Genomic DNA, 13,929 nt, shown 5'->3' with positions numbered 1-13,929 from the left:
ATCACAATGTCCTCCACCAAAATCCCAACCATCAGTGCCGACGGCGTAGAAGTCTTCTACCGCCATGCCGGCCCCCGAAGCTCACCTGTCCTCCTCCTCCGCGGCTTCCACTCGTCCTCCCACATGTTCCGCAACCTGATCCACCTTCTCGCCACAGAATACCACGTGATCTCACCCGACCTCCCTGGCTTCGGCTTCACCGTCGTCCCTCCTCCCGTAACTACAAATACACACTCGCCTTCACCACCACAACCATAATCTCTTTCCTCGACGCGCTCTTCATCGAAAAGTTCGCCGTCTACATCTTGGACTACGACTCACCGATCGCTTTCCGCCCTACTCTCGAACGACCAGATGCAATCACGGCTGTCATCACGCGGAATGGGAATGCCTATGTTGAAGGAATGGGAAAGGACTTCCGGGCTCCAATTTAAGCCTACTAGGCTTCCGACGCCAGCTCAGATCGAGAAGCAATCCGCACCGCAGCACTAAATTTAGACACTACGAATGGCAGTACACGTTCGGCGCTCCGCATCCTGACTCCATCCCGCCTGAATCTTACCACTTGGATGCAGCGTTACTGGAGAGCCGGGGAGTCAAGATGTGCAGTTGGATATTCTCTATGATTACCGCAGGAACGTGGAATTGTATCCGCGCTTTCAAGCGTGGCTGTGAGAGAGTGAGGTGAAGGTTTTGGCGGTTTGGGGAAAGAATGATCAGATTTTTGTTAAGGAGGGGGCGGAGGCGTTCAGAAGGGATGTGTCAGAGGAGAGGTTGAGGGGTGGAGTGGTTGGATGCGGGGCATTTTGCGTTGGAGACGAACGAATCTGAAAGTTGCAGGTTTGATTGGGGAGTTTTTGGGGAAGTTTGGAATTTGAGATAGCTCTTGGGTTAATTAATTAAAAAGGGAATGGGAGGATATATTTGGGACCATATTTCTTGTCATATTAATTTTTGGATGAGTTTGTGTCTACGATCCTGAAGTTGTCGGGGTGAACTTCACTAGGCGCCATATGTCCCTCTCATTTCCCATTGCGGATTGATTCAATGTCAAAACTACTTTGGCATATTAGTCTTTGCCTGAACTTCTATTAGGTGAATATTCAAGCAATCTTCAGTTCTGAGAGTGACTGTGAGTTGACACATTTCGTTACACTTCTAAGACCGCTCTTTTCCTTAGAATCCGTAAAGCCATGCTAACGTCTCTTTCACTTCTCATCTGAACTTTGGACTTGTGTTATTGCAGATCTTGCAATTCTATAGGACTTTATAGAGTCGCACTCGTGGCTATTCGTTTTTATCCAAAGTCGAAACGACAACATGAAACCTAAAAATCTCTTGTCCAAACATATAAGCCCAAGACAGGAAGATAAAGAAATGGAGAGATATGCAACAAAACGCGTCATGGGAATTCACTCTCAGACTGCAAATCTAGGCAAGTCACAGAGGCTTTATGAAGTCTAAGGATATTCGGTGCTGCAACTCTTTACTGTAAGTAACAAGTTTGCCTGTACCTAAACGATTACTTGACTTCAATATACATTACAAGACTCTCTATCTTTCTTAACCCTAGTTCAAAGATCATTTCTGGAATTAAGATCCCGGAACTGAGAACCTGGAACTAGGAAACTAGACCCGATCTCCTTTCTTATTTAAGGGTTTGGGCGCTCTGGGGATTGGAATAGAAAGTACTACTAGACTATAGACAATATAAATACAAGGGAAAAGGGTCTATTCAAAACACACAAAACAAAGAAAATACAAAATCGGACTCTCCAGAGAGGTCCAAAATATAAGACAAAGTAACGTGACACGTCTATTTCATTTTCACATGTGGTCGTGTAACCTGAAATAAGGCAGATGACCTCCCCGAGTCAATCTGTTTTTTCCTGTGCCCTCCCCGCCTTCGTGAACTTTTAAGTGCTCAAGCCTCCAGAACAGACAGTGCATTCCCAAGGCGCCAATTGAATTATGGAGAGTTGTAACCAAATTCGCCTTCTAATCCCGATGCCCTCACTATCACCACCATGAGAAAGCACGCAGAACACAAACGGATGTCGCACGAGACCACAGCCGGGCGGCGCCAAGTACGGGGAGCCAAATGAAGTGTCGATCCGTCACGCCAAGAAAAGAATCGGCTTGGGTGGCGTTCAATGAAAATGTTTTCATTGGCTGAAAATCCAGGCCCCTGACTACTACGTCACGTGTGGTGGGTACCAGGATGGAAGGGAAGGAAACGGGACTTAGTTTATTGCAGTGCCGAGCTTGGGAACACAGCAGCTGACCGAGACCGAGAGTATTGAGGCACAAGAGGCACGCTTCTCTTCTCTTCTTCCTTCAATCCACCCAATCTTCACCGAGAACCGTGAGTCTTCTCAATGCCCTGCTTGAGCTCGCAGGCAACATTTCCAAACTGAGGCTGACTTGACCTGCCGCAGCAACTGAACTTCCTTTTTCGGCAGCGGATAATCATGAGATAAGGCAACAACCTCACGACAGCTATATTGCTCGAGCACCGGCCTCTCACCATGTCGACTCCAGGGAAGGGGGAGTCCTCTTCAAGGCCTCTGCCAGTGCCAATGTCTTCCTCACCCGGATCGTTTCGCGGGCGCACAGCTGGCAGTCCTGTACCCAGAGCAGCTTCAATTGCCCGATTAGCTTCTCCAGTCCCCTCGCACAACACAGTTGGCACGCCCCCAGTACGCCAAATACCGACTCCGAATCAAGTGGGAATGAGTGCACATCCAACAGGAAGTCTGACTCCTCTTGCTGGTCCCCCACCCCACTCTTCGATACCCGGGCCAGGAGTCTCTGCACTCGCCGCCGCGTTGTCAAATTCTTTCGGACAACCACCCCCAGCATTTGGCACCCCTCCTCTTCGCCCATTGTCTCCGAGCACCGCAGGTCACCATATACAAACTTCGGGCCCTCAGAGCAACTATGGCTCGTTTGATGCGAGATCTCGGTCAGTTCAAGGTGCTCCGGGTTGGGCGGGTCCAAGTACATTTGAAGACCCAGAGATTGTGAAGCGACATCTGGTGCAACCTTCCGAGACTTCGCAGGTAACTGATGGGGCACTCGATGGTGGTATTTTTGGGCAATCTATGTCATTCCGAGCAGGATCTCTTGTAGGCAAGGCAAAGCAAGCTATCGAGGATGTCGCTCCGGGGCTAGATGATGACGAATTTTCGAGCTTACGACTGCAGGGAGGAGACATAACGAGGCCTATATATAGGTGGACGGAGGAAGCACAACGCTCTCAGGGCCGGGGTCGAGGAAGGAGCCAGAGTTTTCATATTTCTCGACCGCAGCCGGAGAATGAAGTCCTCGATATTGGGTCGATAAAGGTGCCTGGTGGATTCCGACGAAACTTCCTTCGACGGGCTGCAGCGAGTCCGTCTCCAGGAGCTAGAGATACGGAGTTTGGTGCGGAATACAGACAGCCGAAGATGCTTACAAACAACTTTATCGAATTCTTAACGATCTATGGACATTTTGCTGGTGAAGAGCTAGAAGAAGATGACGAGGTGCTGGAGCCTGACGAGTACTTTTCTGAATTTGCAGCTGAGGATGAGGGAAGTGAAGGCGAGAGAGAACCCATGGAGGACAGCGCGTTGCTCACACCTGGCCGGCGGAAACGAAAGCGCAAGGATCGCCATGTTAAGGGCAACAATGGCTCTATAGGAGCTGCCCTTTTGCTGTTGAAGTCTTTTGTCGGTACCGGAGTTTTATTTTTGCCCAAGGCGTACCTCAATGGAGGTATGATGTTCAGCAATCTCGTCTTGCTGTTCGTTGCGGCCTTGAGTTATTATTGTTTCGTATTGCTTGTCAATACCAGACTAAGGGTCGATGGGTCCTTCGGTGATATTGGTGGGATTTTGTACGGGAACTGGATGAGGACAACTATTTTGTTCTCGATCGTCATCAGTCAGATTGGTTTTGTGGCGGCCTACATCGTCTTTACATCCGAGAACTTGCAAGCTTTCATCCTAGCCGTGTCTCACTGCAGCACTAAGATCGAAGTCCCGTATTTGATTTTGATGCAGATGGTAATATTCTTACCGTTCTCGTTGATGCGAGATATCAGCAAACTCGGGTTTACAGCTCTTATTGCTGACGCTTTTATCCTTATCGGATTGGCCTACCTTTACTACTACGACATTCTCACGCTTGTACGGCAGCATGGGGTCGCAGACATCATCAATTTTAATCAGAAAGATTGGACGCTGTTTATTGGGACAGCCATTTTTACATTCGAAGGCATCGGCTTGATTATCCCCATCCAAGAATCTATGAAGAACCCAAAGAAGTTCCCTCGAGTCATGGGCGGAGTTATGATTATCATCACCGTTGTGTTCATCTCCATGGGAGCGTTGTCATATGCAGCTTACGGTTCCAAGACCGAGACAGTTGTCATTCTCAACCTCCCCCAAGACGACAAGCTTGTCAACGGCGTACAATTCCTTTACTCGCTTGCCATCCTCCTCTCAACACCGCTGCAGATCTTCCCAGCGATCAGAATCACGGAGAACGAGCTTTTCACTCGAAGCGGGAAATACAACCCCTATATCAAGTGGCAAAAGAACGTCTTCCGCTTTTTCGTCGTCATGCTTTGCGCTTCGATCGCCTGGTTTGGAGCAAATGATCTAGACAAGTTCGTTGCATTGGTAGGCAGTTTTGCCTGCGTGCCCCTTGTGTATATCTATCCTGTACGTTCCTCTGAATTCCTAATTGAACAAAGCTAACAAGTCACAGCCGATGCTCCATTTCAAAGGTGTTGCAAAGACGCGAGTCCGTAAAACCGCTGATGTTCTCCTCTGTATCTTTGGCCTGACAGTCATGGTTTACACCACAGCCCTGACCGTTATGAGCTGGGCGAAGGGTGGGGGAGAACCGGGGTTGCCGAGTTATTGTGATAAGAAGAAACTGGGGCTTATCCCTTAGGTACCCCGTAGATGAGCAGAATGAAGGACAAGGATACCGTAGATTTGGGGGGTTTTTGTTTTTGTTTTTGTTCAATTTGCCGTTATGCATAGCGATGCGATGCTTTTGCGGGTCACCCCCCCAGGATTTTCTTGGCAAGGATGTAGTTTTTTAGAAGAAAGATTTGTTTTTCCTTCGATTGGAGTGCAAACAAATTGAGATGAGATGAGGAAGATGAGTTAGGATACGGTGGGCTTGGTCCTTGTGCCTTTATATCATTTTGGAGACTGTAGATCAATTATTCTCATGACCTGTTGTTTTTTGCTGTTTCCATTCCGATTGTTTATACCCAAGCCCATGTAAAATAATGTCCAAATGAAGCTGTTTCCCCTACACCCCTCATCTTCCCTTCCCTATCCTCACTCCTTCCTTCCACGCCTTCCCTCCAATACCCGCCCTGTCAGCAAAATTCCCAATCCTTCACATCTCATATCCCGCAAACAAACACCCCCCAAATACCCACCCCGGCAAAAAACAAAATCTGAGTCAGCGGATCGAACGTACTGGAGCCAGCTCCGCTGACTACGTTCGAAGGCGTGGATGAGGATTGGGATGAGGTGGTGGTTGGTTTTGATGGGGTGCTGGGTGGGGTGTCAGCTTGAGATTTATGGGCAGATGGATGGATGAGGCGAGGTGAGTGGTGGGAGGGAGGGAGGAAGGAAGGAAGGAAGGAAGGAGTGGTCTCAGACTCGCAGGTATGGGGAAGTGGGAGAAGTACTATGTAGCATTTTGGGTGACAGTTGCGACGGAGATGGCTGTTCCTGCTGCGAGGGCGGTTGTGGTGAAGAATGTGAGTGAGAGAGCGAGAGCAAGGAGGGTGGTGAGGTTTGTGAGGAGCCGGGATCGCGCCATTGTGGGGTTTGACGGGGAGTTGGTCAGGAAGTGGAAGATGCGAGGCCCCTTGAACAGAGACGTTCAGTGCAGTTTGATTGTGGGAAATTTTTTAAACCGAGTGCAGATCAAGACGAGAAAATGAGGGGTAACGAGCGTTTTAGCTTTCTCGAACCTTTCTTCAAGTAGAAGAAAAGAGGAAGCTGATGAAGATATGGGAGGTCACAGATATAGGAAATTAAGTTGGGTGGCTTGGTGGGACAGGAATGTAGAGAGGGTTGCACGATCATCAAACGATGCGGGTTCCCATGGATTTTGGTGGACGGTTATGTTTGTTGATTGTAGTTGGGCATTCCTAAGTGTGGCTGAGAGGTTGAAAATTGTGCATTCCGGATGGGGGCTGAAATGTATGAGGCTATTCTTAGGGGATAGAAAGTGGAAAAGGGGGAGGGCTCGCTGTCACGGGCATTTTGACAGGGATTCGCAGGCTTCTTCGTGCTATCGAAACAACCTTCATGCTGGTATCGCATATGTATCTCCACTTCCATCATTACCAACACTGAAGACTGCCTAGCCGGTCTCTTCATCGTCATGCCGTCTTATGTTTTACCCTCTGCCAAACGGTATGCGTTTCCAGCCCTCAAGTATTCGGACATCATGACTTATCTCCTTCGAAGTGCTAGCGACGGCCTCATCAATCCCTTCATCTAGCCAACAGCGGGATCTTTTCTCCCTGGCGCGCTCTGACAAGTGTTAGATTGTGCTGTCACAAGAGATTCAAGGGTGTCCTACAGGACCAATGCACTCTCGCGGCGCGTCTAAGGCTTGGTGAGGATCTATGCCGCATACTTCCATACTGAGCAGCAATTGCGCGTGGCCTTGAGGTTGCAGCCTATCACTTATGTTAGTATCTCTCCTTGGTGGCGCAGTTGAGATGTAAAGATTACATTCCGCCCATGAGCTCAAACACCGAGTGAAGTTGTCGCTTCACCTTCTCCGTGGGTAATCATCCCCGGGATAATAGTACGATATGGCCACTTCTCTCCCTCGTAAGTGTTGGGATGGTCTTCTTGCCCAAGATTGAATTCGAACCGCAGTTCTGTACCGTGAAGCCACACCCAGCGGGTATCATGCAGGATCCAAAGTCGGTAAAGTTGGAGTTGATGAAGCTCACTCCATTCGACTCCTTGTCTATCACGGCAAAGTAGACCGTATCACCGTGGGTTTGGGCTGGGCTGGGACTTGGCAGTCCTTTGGCGTGATCGGCTGCCCGAGACGGGTTGAAGAGCGCTACCCGTGAGGCCAGATACGGACGAGAGACGAGTTCAGAGGTTGATATGGGCTGTGGTTAGGGCCCATGACCTACCAATTCGCGTCTGCAAATGAAATTCGGAAAGCTTCGATGATGGCGTTTAAGTATTATACGCTATTCTTATCCTGCGGGCCAAAAGTCGGTATTTCATCCGTCAGTTCAAGTTCTTCGAGTACGCCCAAGGCTATCAAGGCCACAATATCTTGTCCATTCGGTGGATGCTCCCAGAACTCGACGAAATGGTCAACAGAATTACTGCTCGTTCTGAACTTCTGCTCCCGAAATTTCAGTGACATAGCGTCTGAAAACATGTGCGTCTACCTTCTTTCAGTGTTCCAGACTGGAGGTAACGCTCGAGCACTATTTGCCCATCGCCAGCATGGTGCCCGTTTAGCAGGCATCCTGTATATCGTTTGGGGGCATGTGCGATGGTCCTCTTGTAGACCTCCCAGGCGTCATGGTCGATAACGTAGCGGAAATAGAGATCGATCCAAGTGAAGATGTGATTTAGAATTTGGACCACGCCTGGTGTCACCCTGGACATCATGGACTATACTTATAATTTATTGCTATTTTATTGCCTATGCTTCAAAAACAATACGATTTCAAGCGAACATACAATGTGTTGCGTTACGTGCCGAGGATAACTTGTTACATTTCAAATATTTGCCACGCAATTGAAGGCCTAGAAAGCACCCTTCATGTCTGCTTCAGGCTTGGATGCAAGGCAGAATCGGAGCCAAGCTGCAAGTTCTCCCAGGATATTATAATCATTGGTACAATGAAGAGCTCAAAATATCACATCTTGGCTTTCCTCGCAACCAACCGTCTAACCAGCTCGGTTACTTTCCCAGCTGAGATTGAAGAGATCACTGCTCCTGCACTGCGAGCGATGAGCAATTGATACTGTTCGATGAAATCTGGAGATGACCAGCCTCGCTGACCCCGGACTTGACCAAGCTAGACCTCCGGGGTCGCCAGGCAAATTTCTCGCGAGAACGACCGCATCGACAAGCGACTTTGCGGCTCTCAAGCCAATGATGCCATAGCCCAAAACACACACAAGCGTCATTGTACTGAATCTGCTCTGGACTTGTCACTGAACAAGAGGAAGGGAAAGCGGAAGGTGGGATGAAATGAGCTCAAGGCCAATGTGACGGTATTTGCGCTATGTCAGAGACAGAGGATATGCGATATATATCCATGAAAGGCTGCGGTTTAAAAAATGTACCATATCTACCATATCATTCGGTTCCTCGGATGATATCACCTTACTCATGGTTTCGGCCCGGACTCGCCGCCGACGGGAATGGGGAAGGTGGGCCAGACCTTCTGAATGAGTGTTAACATTCTGGTCATTGTGAAGAGCACGCTTGAGATGTAATTCTCAAGAACAATGATTGCGGATTTGAGACGAAAGAGAGGGGTTTTGATGAAAAGAGTCAAAAAGGGGGTGGCTTTCCGGTCACGTGCAGCCAACAAGGGGTTGAGCGTGTAAATTGAACGCGAGAAAACGCGTCCGCCGCACTCCCCACAAACAGCATCAACACCAACTCCACCGCAGAACGTGAAGATGGCTATCCCACAACAGGAGGGCAGTCTGTTACGTGCGCCAACGTAAGCTTCTCACCGTATGCTCTTGTCCTAGAATTAACAACAATAGAGATCAAAAGTACGCCACCCTCGAACGCCAACCCTCGTCGTACAAGCCCCTCGAAACATTCGCGCTGGAGAAGGAAAAACACTACCAGCAGCAATATGGCGATATGTACTTCTTGCGGCTGACGAAGTTGAAGCCTGCCGTCGAGAAGATCGCAGAAGAGGCTTGGGATGGATTCCAAATTGCGGGCGAGACGGTGCGGAAGGTGGACAGAGTGCTGGATGTCAGACAGGGAGAATTATGTTGGGTTGCCGGGACGATTTATATGGAGATGCCGTTGAAACCCAATATTTTGGACGATATTTCTAAGGATCATTGGATCTCTGCTCCGCCGCCAAGACAGAAGTATCTGTCGCCTACTGGCGAGGATCTCACCATGCTTGAGGATGAATCCGGGAGATTGAGGTTGGTGGGCACACCGCTGGCAAACGAGATGCTTGTCACAGGATGCATCATTGCTGTGATGGGTACGGAGAATTCGAATGGCGATTTCGAGGTTGTCGATATTAAGGTCCCCGATTTGCCTCCGCAAACAGAACGATGGCACACTTCGAGTCCGCCCACCAATGGAACGCCTAGGAAGAAGATAAAGTTGGATGATGATGACGATGAAGACATGGATAAACCTGCTCCAGCTGGAAAGAAAATTGCAATTGTCTCAGGGCTTGGGTTCTCAGGCACTTATTCAGAGCATTCGCTAGAGATCAACCTTCTTATGGAGTACCTCCTGGGAGAAGCTCTGGATTCGGCTACTCAAGAGAGCGTGTCACAAATTAGTCGACTGATAATTGCTGGCAATTCCATTGCTCTGAACAACGAAGCGGTGTCTCACGACACCATTGGTAACACGCGGAAAGCCCACAAGAAATATGGTTATGACAGCAGCGCGTACAATCCGGCTCCAACAGCGCACCTGGACAATTTCCTTGCGGCACTACTTCCATCTATGCCAATAACTTTAATACCAGGCTATACAGACCCAGCAAATGTCAGTCTTCCGCAACAACCAATTCATTCAGCAATGTTTCCACAAGCGCGAACATTCGGCCCAATGCCGCCTACGGATGGTCAGCCCAAACAAACTGGCTGGTTTGACACCGTCACGAATCCTTTTGATGGTGAAATTGAAGGCTGGAAAGTGCTTGGGACGGGTGGGCAAAATGTCGACGACGTTTTCAAGTATGTGGAGAGTGAGGATAGGCTTGGAATGCTAGAGGCAATGTGTAGATGGAGGTGCTGTGCCCCCACGGCACCGGACACACTATGTACGTTCTGAAAACGGTCTTCTCTTAAAATACCTGCAGCCCGGCATGTCCACTTGTACAATCCTGCTAATAAATACTAGGGAGCTATCCCTTCCAGGATGATGATCCATTCGTCATCAATTCCTGCCCACACTTGTTTTTCGTCGGCTCGCAACCCAAATTTGATACCGCCTCAATCGAAGGTCCTGATGGGCAAGTGGTTCGATTAATCGCTGTTCCTCGTTTCTCAGAGACGGGTGAAATAGTCCTAGTAGATTCCGAGACATTAGAGGCATCTGTGGTGCGAATCTCCGTATCATGAGGCATAACAAATGAAACGCTTCCATTGGCGGACTCCGCCATGAAAGTGGTGTATTTACGCTTGCAACTTTTTGCCCAAAATATCGATAAGAGGACACTCCATTTGCAGCTTCTTCTTCGTTCTAAGTCTTCTTCCGTGATGTCTTTCGATTGTGTACTGATATAAGACATCAACTCAAGGTTAGTGCTTGAGGGAACGATTGATGGTATGAACAAATTTGCCTGGCCGGCTTGTTTTATAGTGTGCTGTTTAAATGTGCATGAGGAATGTCAAGCTACAGAGCTCTCACGTCAGGAAAGTCAGCAGCATGAGCAAAGCAGCCTAAATTCAAGTGAATTTCTCTGCCTCCGATCTGAAAAATTGGAAGGAGGAACGATTCAACTGTCGATGCATTGCGATTCACGCGATTGAGAACTGGTTGTGAGGAGTATAAGTCTCTGCAGATTCGAACTACTGGTCTGTCAAACAACTGATGTGCCCTCGTATTTTTTTTCTTCAGAAGGACCATATTATATATCTCTGACTCTCAATCCTTATGGTTCATATTTTCAAGGTCATTTGACCAAGTACTGTACCTTCGCTCGAAGCGTCCCGTCCCGTGTGTTGTCATGGTTCGGCCCCATATGCCATGCCAGTCCTGTCATGATTTGGATACAGTTTCCGTCCGAATTTCAATATCTTCCACGGTAACCAATTACAATCTGGACTGCCACCATGAAATTTTCCATTGCGAATACGACTGCTCCCAGAATACTTAATGGAGAGAAATAACTCCTACCTCTTCATTGCAAAACTCACTAGTCACATTTCTAAACTATCTCATTCTTCACAACACACCACCTCACCTTCGAGCGGTCAATCCCCGATCACACCTCGTACATTTGAATATCTTACATTCACTTCCTTGACCGCACCCACGTTCGGCAACTGCCTCGCACCAACCTCAATCATTATGCATAATTACAACGCAAAATACCGAGCGAGTTTGCTCGCAGGTTACCTCCAAGAGTACACGCGATGCAACATAGATGAGGATTTCAACGACCGTATTCGTGGAGGTGTTGAGCAGTTCGATCATTTCCAGGTCGTAAAAGAGCTTCGTCTCAACATACCAGATATAATTGACCAGCGTGTCATTCCACTTTTCGACAAACGTTATGAAGGTTCTATTTTATTAAAGCAACTCCGCCTGCTCTTAACAGAGGTCCTTGATCGGGCTCAGCGACCCGCCTTCACCACTCACATCGACGTTCCTTCCAACACACTCAAAGGCGAAAGATGCTGCATTTGTCTGGAAGACCTCGAAGACAACATTGCGGACAAAGACTGGAACGACCATCATTCTCAAGTCATCACGAGCTGTGGTCACATCTTCGGAGGAAATTGTCTATCGACATGGCTTTCTAATGCCAAGACCCGCTCTTGTCCTTATTGCCGTAAGGATTTCAATCAAATCACCAAAGTTTGCGATCTCATGTGGAAGACTTGGGGAGACATGTGGCGATGGTATGTGGAACGGAAGCATTCCTTGCATTGTAAAAAGGGGTGTGGCATCTCCTCAGGAAGATATCTCTGGGACAATTGTGGCCTTGGCGACGTTCAAGCTCAGTTCTACACTCAGGAAATTATCCCTATTCATCCACAGCATTGGCCATACATCATCCTGGATATAAATATATTCTTGAGGGCCGCCGATTACTTGAGCACGAGGAACCTCAGGAAATATATGAAGCGTACGAGCATGGTTCTGGATGGATTGTGTGGTCATATTCCCGAGAAGGAGGCTCACGCGATGAAGAGTCAGCTTCGAGGACTTTTGCCGATTGGATGTTTGGACAAAAAGGAACTCGGAGAATGGACTGCGGAGAAGAAACACGAGATCTGCGCCGGACTGCTCAACATTCTCCATGGTGCCGTGAACCTCTTTGAGAAGCACACAAAACTCACACAATCTAAAATATTGAAATTCAACGAAACAATGGGCGAAGTCGGCATGATCACTCTTGACTGCATCCAGGCAAATTGTGGGATTCACAACGATTATTACAACTCTGTCACAACTCAGACAATCTGGGAATTTATATGCCGGCTTGACAAGGAGACCGAAACGGGACGAGCGCCGTATGGTCAATGCTTCGGATTTTTACGACGTGAGCAGCGTGCCGTTCTTGAAGCAGTCAGCAAATTCTCGCGGCGAACAAGTAACCACATTGAGGCACGCTCGATGAGAGCTTATTTGATAAGACGAATAGGTGTCATCTGGCACTTCTGCCGAATGTTTTCAGAAGAGATATGTATTGGGATTGGGCGGGCTTGGTCCGAGCTGGTAGAAGGCGATCGGGAGATCTACAAGGCTCTGGAAGAATTGGGGAGCGGGAGAAGAAGGAGAGAGAGTATGCCCAGGTCAGAAGACGGGCGGAGGTGATAGAGAAGAGATTGGCAAGAGCATAGAAACTTATCGAGATCGTTGGTTACTCAAATAGACTTTCTTAATAAAATATTGCACCACCGAATGGACATTTTTTGTACAGAATCTCACATGCACTTCCCTCTTTGAAAATTCCGCCAATTCAGAAGCACAATTCATGATGAATGGAGTCTTGTTGAGTAAGGAGCAAAAGATGTGAAGCGATATGGTGGGATCAGGGGTGGGTCGAACGTCTCTACAAAGGAAGTGTAGAAGAACAACCTTATGACGTTCTACAATGGACACGTATATTTACAGAATAGAGTGAGACTTGTCCTAAGGAAAACTTGTAATCTTACAATTGAGATTTTGCAACGAAGATTGTTCTACCAAGAACTGGTGCATTTTTAGCTAAAAACGATACTCTCGAGAAGTCTATACACGTTATTGTTCACAAAAGCTAGAGTACAATTAAAAGCACGACGGTCAAAATGCACAGCCACTGCAGGGGTCGATAAGAGCGGGCGTCAGTCCCAAGTATTGCACAGAATTTCCACTCACCCTTCCCTTCCGCCCTCTCCAGTTAATACCCTACCACCCAGTGGCTACTATTTCGCATTCTATTCGTCATCTCCTCCCTCTGCCTCGGTCTTTTCTTCTTCCTGATCCGCGGGTTCTTCCTCCTTCCCAGCTTCCTCCTCCTCTAGTCCGTCTTCCTGCTTAGCTTCTTCTTCAGTACCTCCCACACCAGCTGCCTGCTCGCCACCCTCAGCTTGGTCATCACCTGCAGCCTGCTCAGCAGGCAGAGTCGCCAAATCCACCCCTATGTCACTCCAAACAGTATCCTGGTGATTGAACCCATGCGTCCACACCTTCGCCGTACCCGCCCCCGCAATTCCACCAGAACTGTCTGTCTTAATACCTTCATTCAGCTCCCCGCTCCCTTTCATCCCCGCCTCCTTCCCATTAGACTCGAAATCACTAACATTATACGCCTTAACTATATATCTGTACTCCCATTCCCACTGACCCACAATCCTTTCCCGCGTCTTATTCCACAACGTAATCAAAAACTTCTCTTCAACTTCCAAGCTCTCGATTAAACGATCAACTCCTTCAGGATCAGCAGGATGTTTGGCGGTCGCCGGCGCCAACGCTTCTGGACCGTCT

General features: G+C 48.3%; 4 protein-coding genes across 4 annotated transcripts; 3 read left to right on the top strand and 1 right to left on the bottom strand.

The window, feature by feature from the left end:
* Window positions 1-2,528: 2,528 nt before the first annotated feature.
* Window positions 2,529-4,944, top strand: K444DRAFT_541122 (vacuolar amino acid transporter 3; the record flags this gene model as incomplete). The annotated part of the gene is made up of 2 exons (XM_024875767.1): window positions 2,529-4,709; window positions 4,756-4,944. 2 exons carry the CDS (start codon window positions 2,529-2,531, stop codon window positions 4,942-4,944), a joined length of 2,370 nt encoding a protein of 789 aa, XP_024730670.1.
* A 3,724-nt stretch (window positions 4,945-8,668) lies between these two features.
* K444DRAFT_599186 (DNA polymeras-like protein subunit delta-2) lies at window positions 8,669-10,490 on the top strand. Its single transcript, XM_024878559.1, has 3 exons — window positions 8,669-8,743; window positions 8,790-10,051; window positions 10,132-10,490. The coding sequence occupies exons 1-3, from the start codon at window positions 8,700-8,702 to the stop codon at window positions 10,350-10,352; spliced, it is 1,527 nt and encodes a 508-aa protein (XP_024730669.1). The 5' UTR covers window positions 8,669-8,699; the 3' UTR covers window positions 10,353-10,490.
* A 1,524-nt stretch (window positions 10,491-12,014) lies between these two features.
* Window positions 12,015-12,851, top strand: K444DRAFT_618955 (uncharacterized protein). Its single transcript, XM_024881425.1, has one exon. The coding sequence runs from the start codon at window positions 12,094-12,096 to the stop codon at window positions 12,775-12,777; it is 684 nt and encodes a 227-aa protein (XP_024730668.1). The 5' UTR covers window positions 12,015-12,093; the 3' UTR covers window positions 12,778-12,851.
* A 404-nt stretch (window positions 12,852-13,255) lies between these two features.
* Window positions 13,256-13,805, bottom strand: K444DRAFT_618954 (uncharacterized protein). Its single transcript, XM_024881424.1, has one exon. The coding sequence runs from the start codon at window positions 13,707-13,709 to the stop codon at window positions 13,380-13,382; it is 330 nt and encodes a 109-aa protein (XP_024730667.1). The 5' UTR covers window positions 13,710-13,805; the 3' UTR covers window positions 13,256-13,379.
* Window positions 13,806-13,929: the final 124 nt, after the last annotated feature.

Source organism: Hyaloscypha bicolor (genome assembly GCF_002865645.1).
Source record: "Hyaloscypha bicolor E unplaced genomic scaffold K444scaffold_141, whole genome shotgun sequence".
NCBI classification, from domain to species: domain Eukaryota; kingdom Fungi; phylum Ascomycota; class Leotiomycetes; order Helotiales; family Hyaloscyphaceae; genus Hyaloscypha; species Hyaloscypha bicolor.
The sequence above is the reverse complement of the archived record's forward strand: the minus strand, read 5'-3'. Positions and strand labels throughout refer to the sequence as shown.

What these genes read in the sequence shown, in the direction of transcription:
- K444DRAFT_599186 (XM_024878559.1), top strand. Translation starts at nt 8,700, where the DNA reads ATGGCTATCCCACAACAGGAGGGCAGTCTGTTACGTGCGCCAAC. An exon ending in AGTCTGTTACGTGCGCCAAC is followed by an intron (nt 8,744 to 8,789) that starts GTAAGCTTCTCA and finishes TAACAACAATAG; the next exon opens with AGATCAAAAGTACGCCACCC. An exon ending in CACGGCACCGGACACACTAT is followed by an intron (nt 10,052 to 10,131) that starts GTACGTTCTGAA and finishes AATAAATACTAG; the next exon opens with GGAGCTATCCCTTCCAGGAT.
- K444DRAFT_618955 (XM_024881425.1), top strand. Translation starts at nt 12,094, where the DNA reads ATGGTTCTGGATGGATTGTGTGGTCATATTCCCGAGAAGGAGGCTCAC.
- K444DRAFT_618954 (XM_024881424.1), bottom strand. Translation starts at nt 13,709, where the DNA reads ATGAAAGGGAGCGGGGAGCTGAATGAAGGTATTAAGACAGACAGTTCT.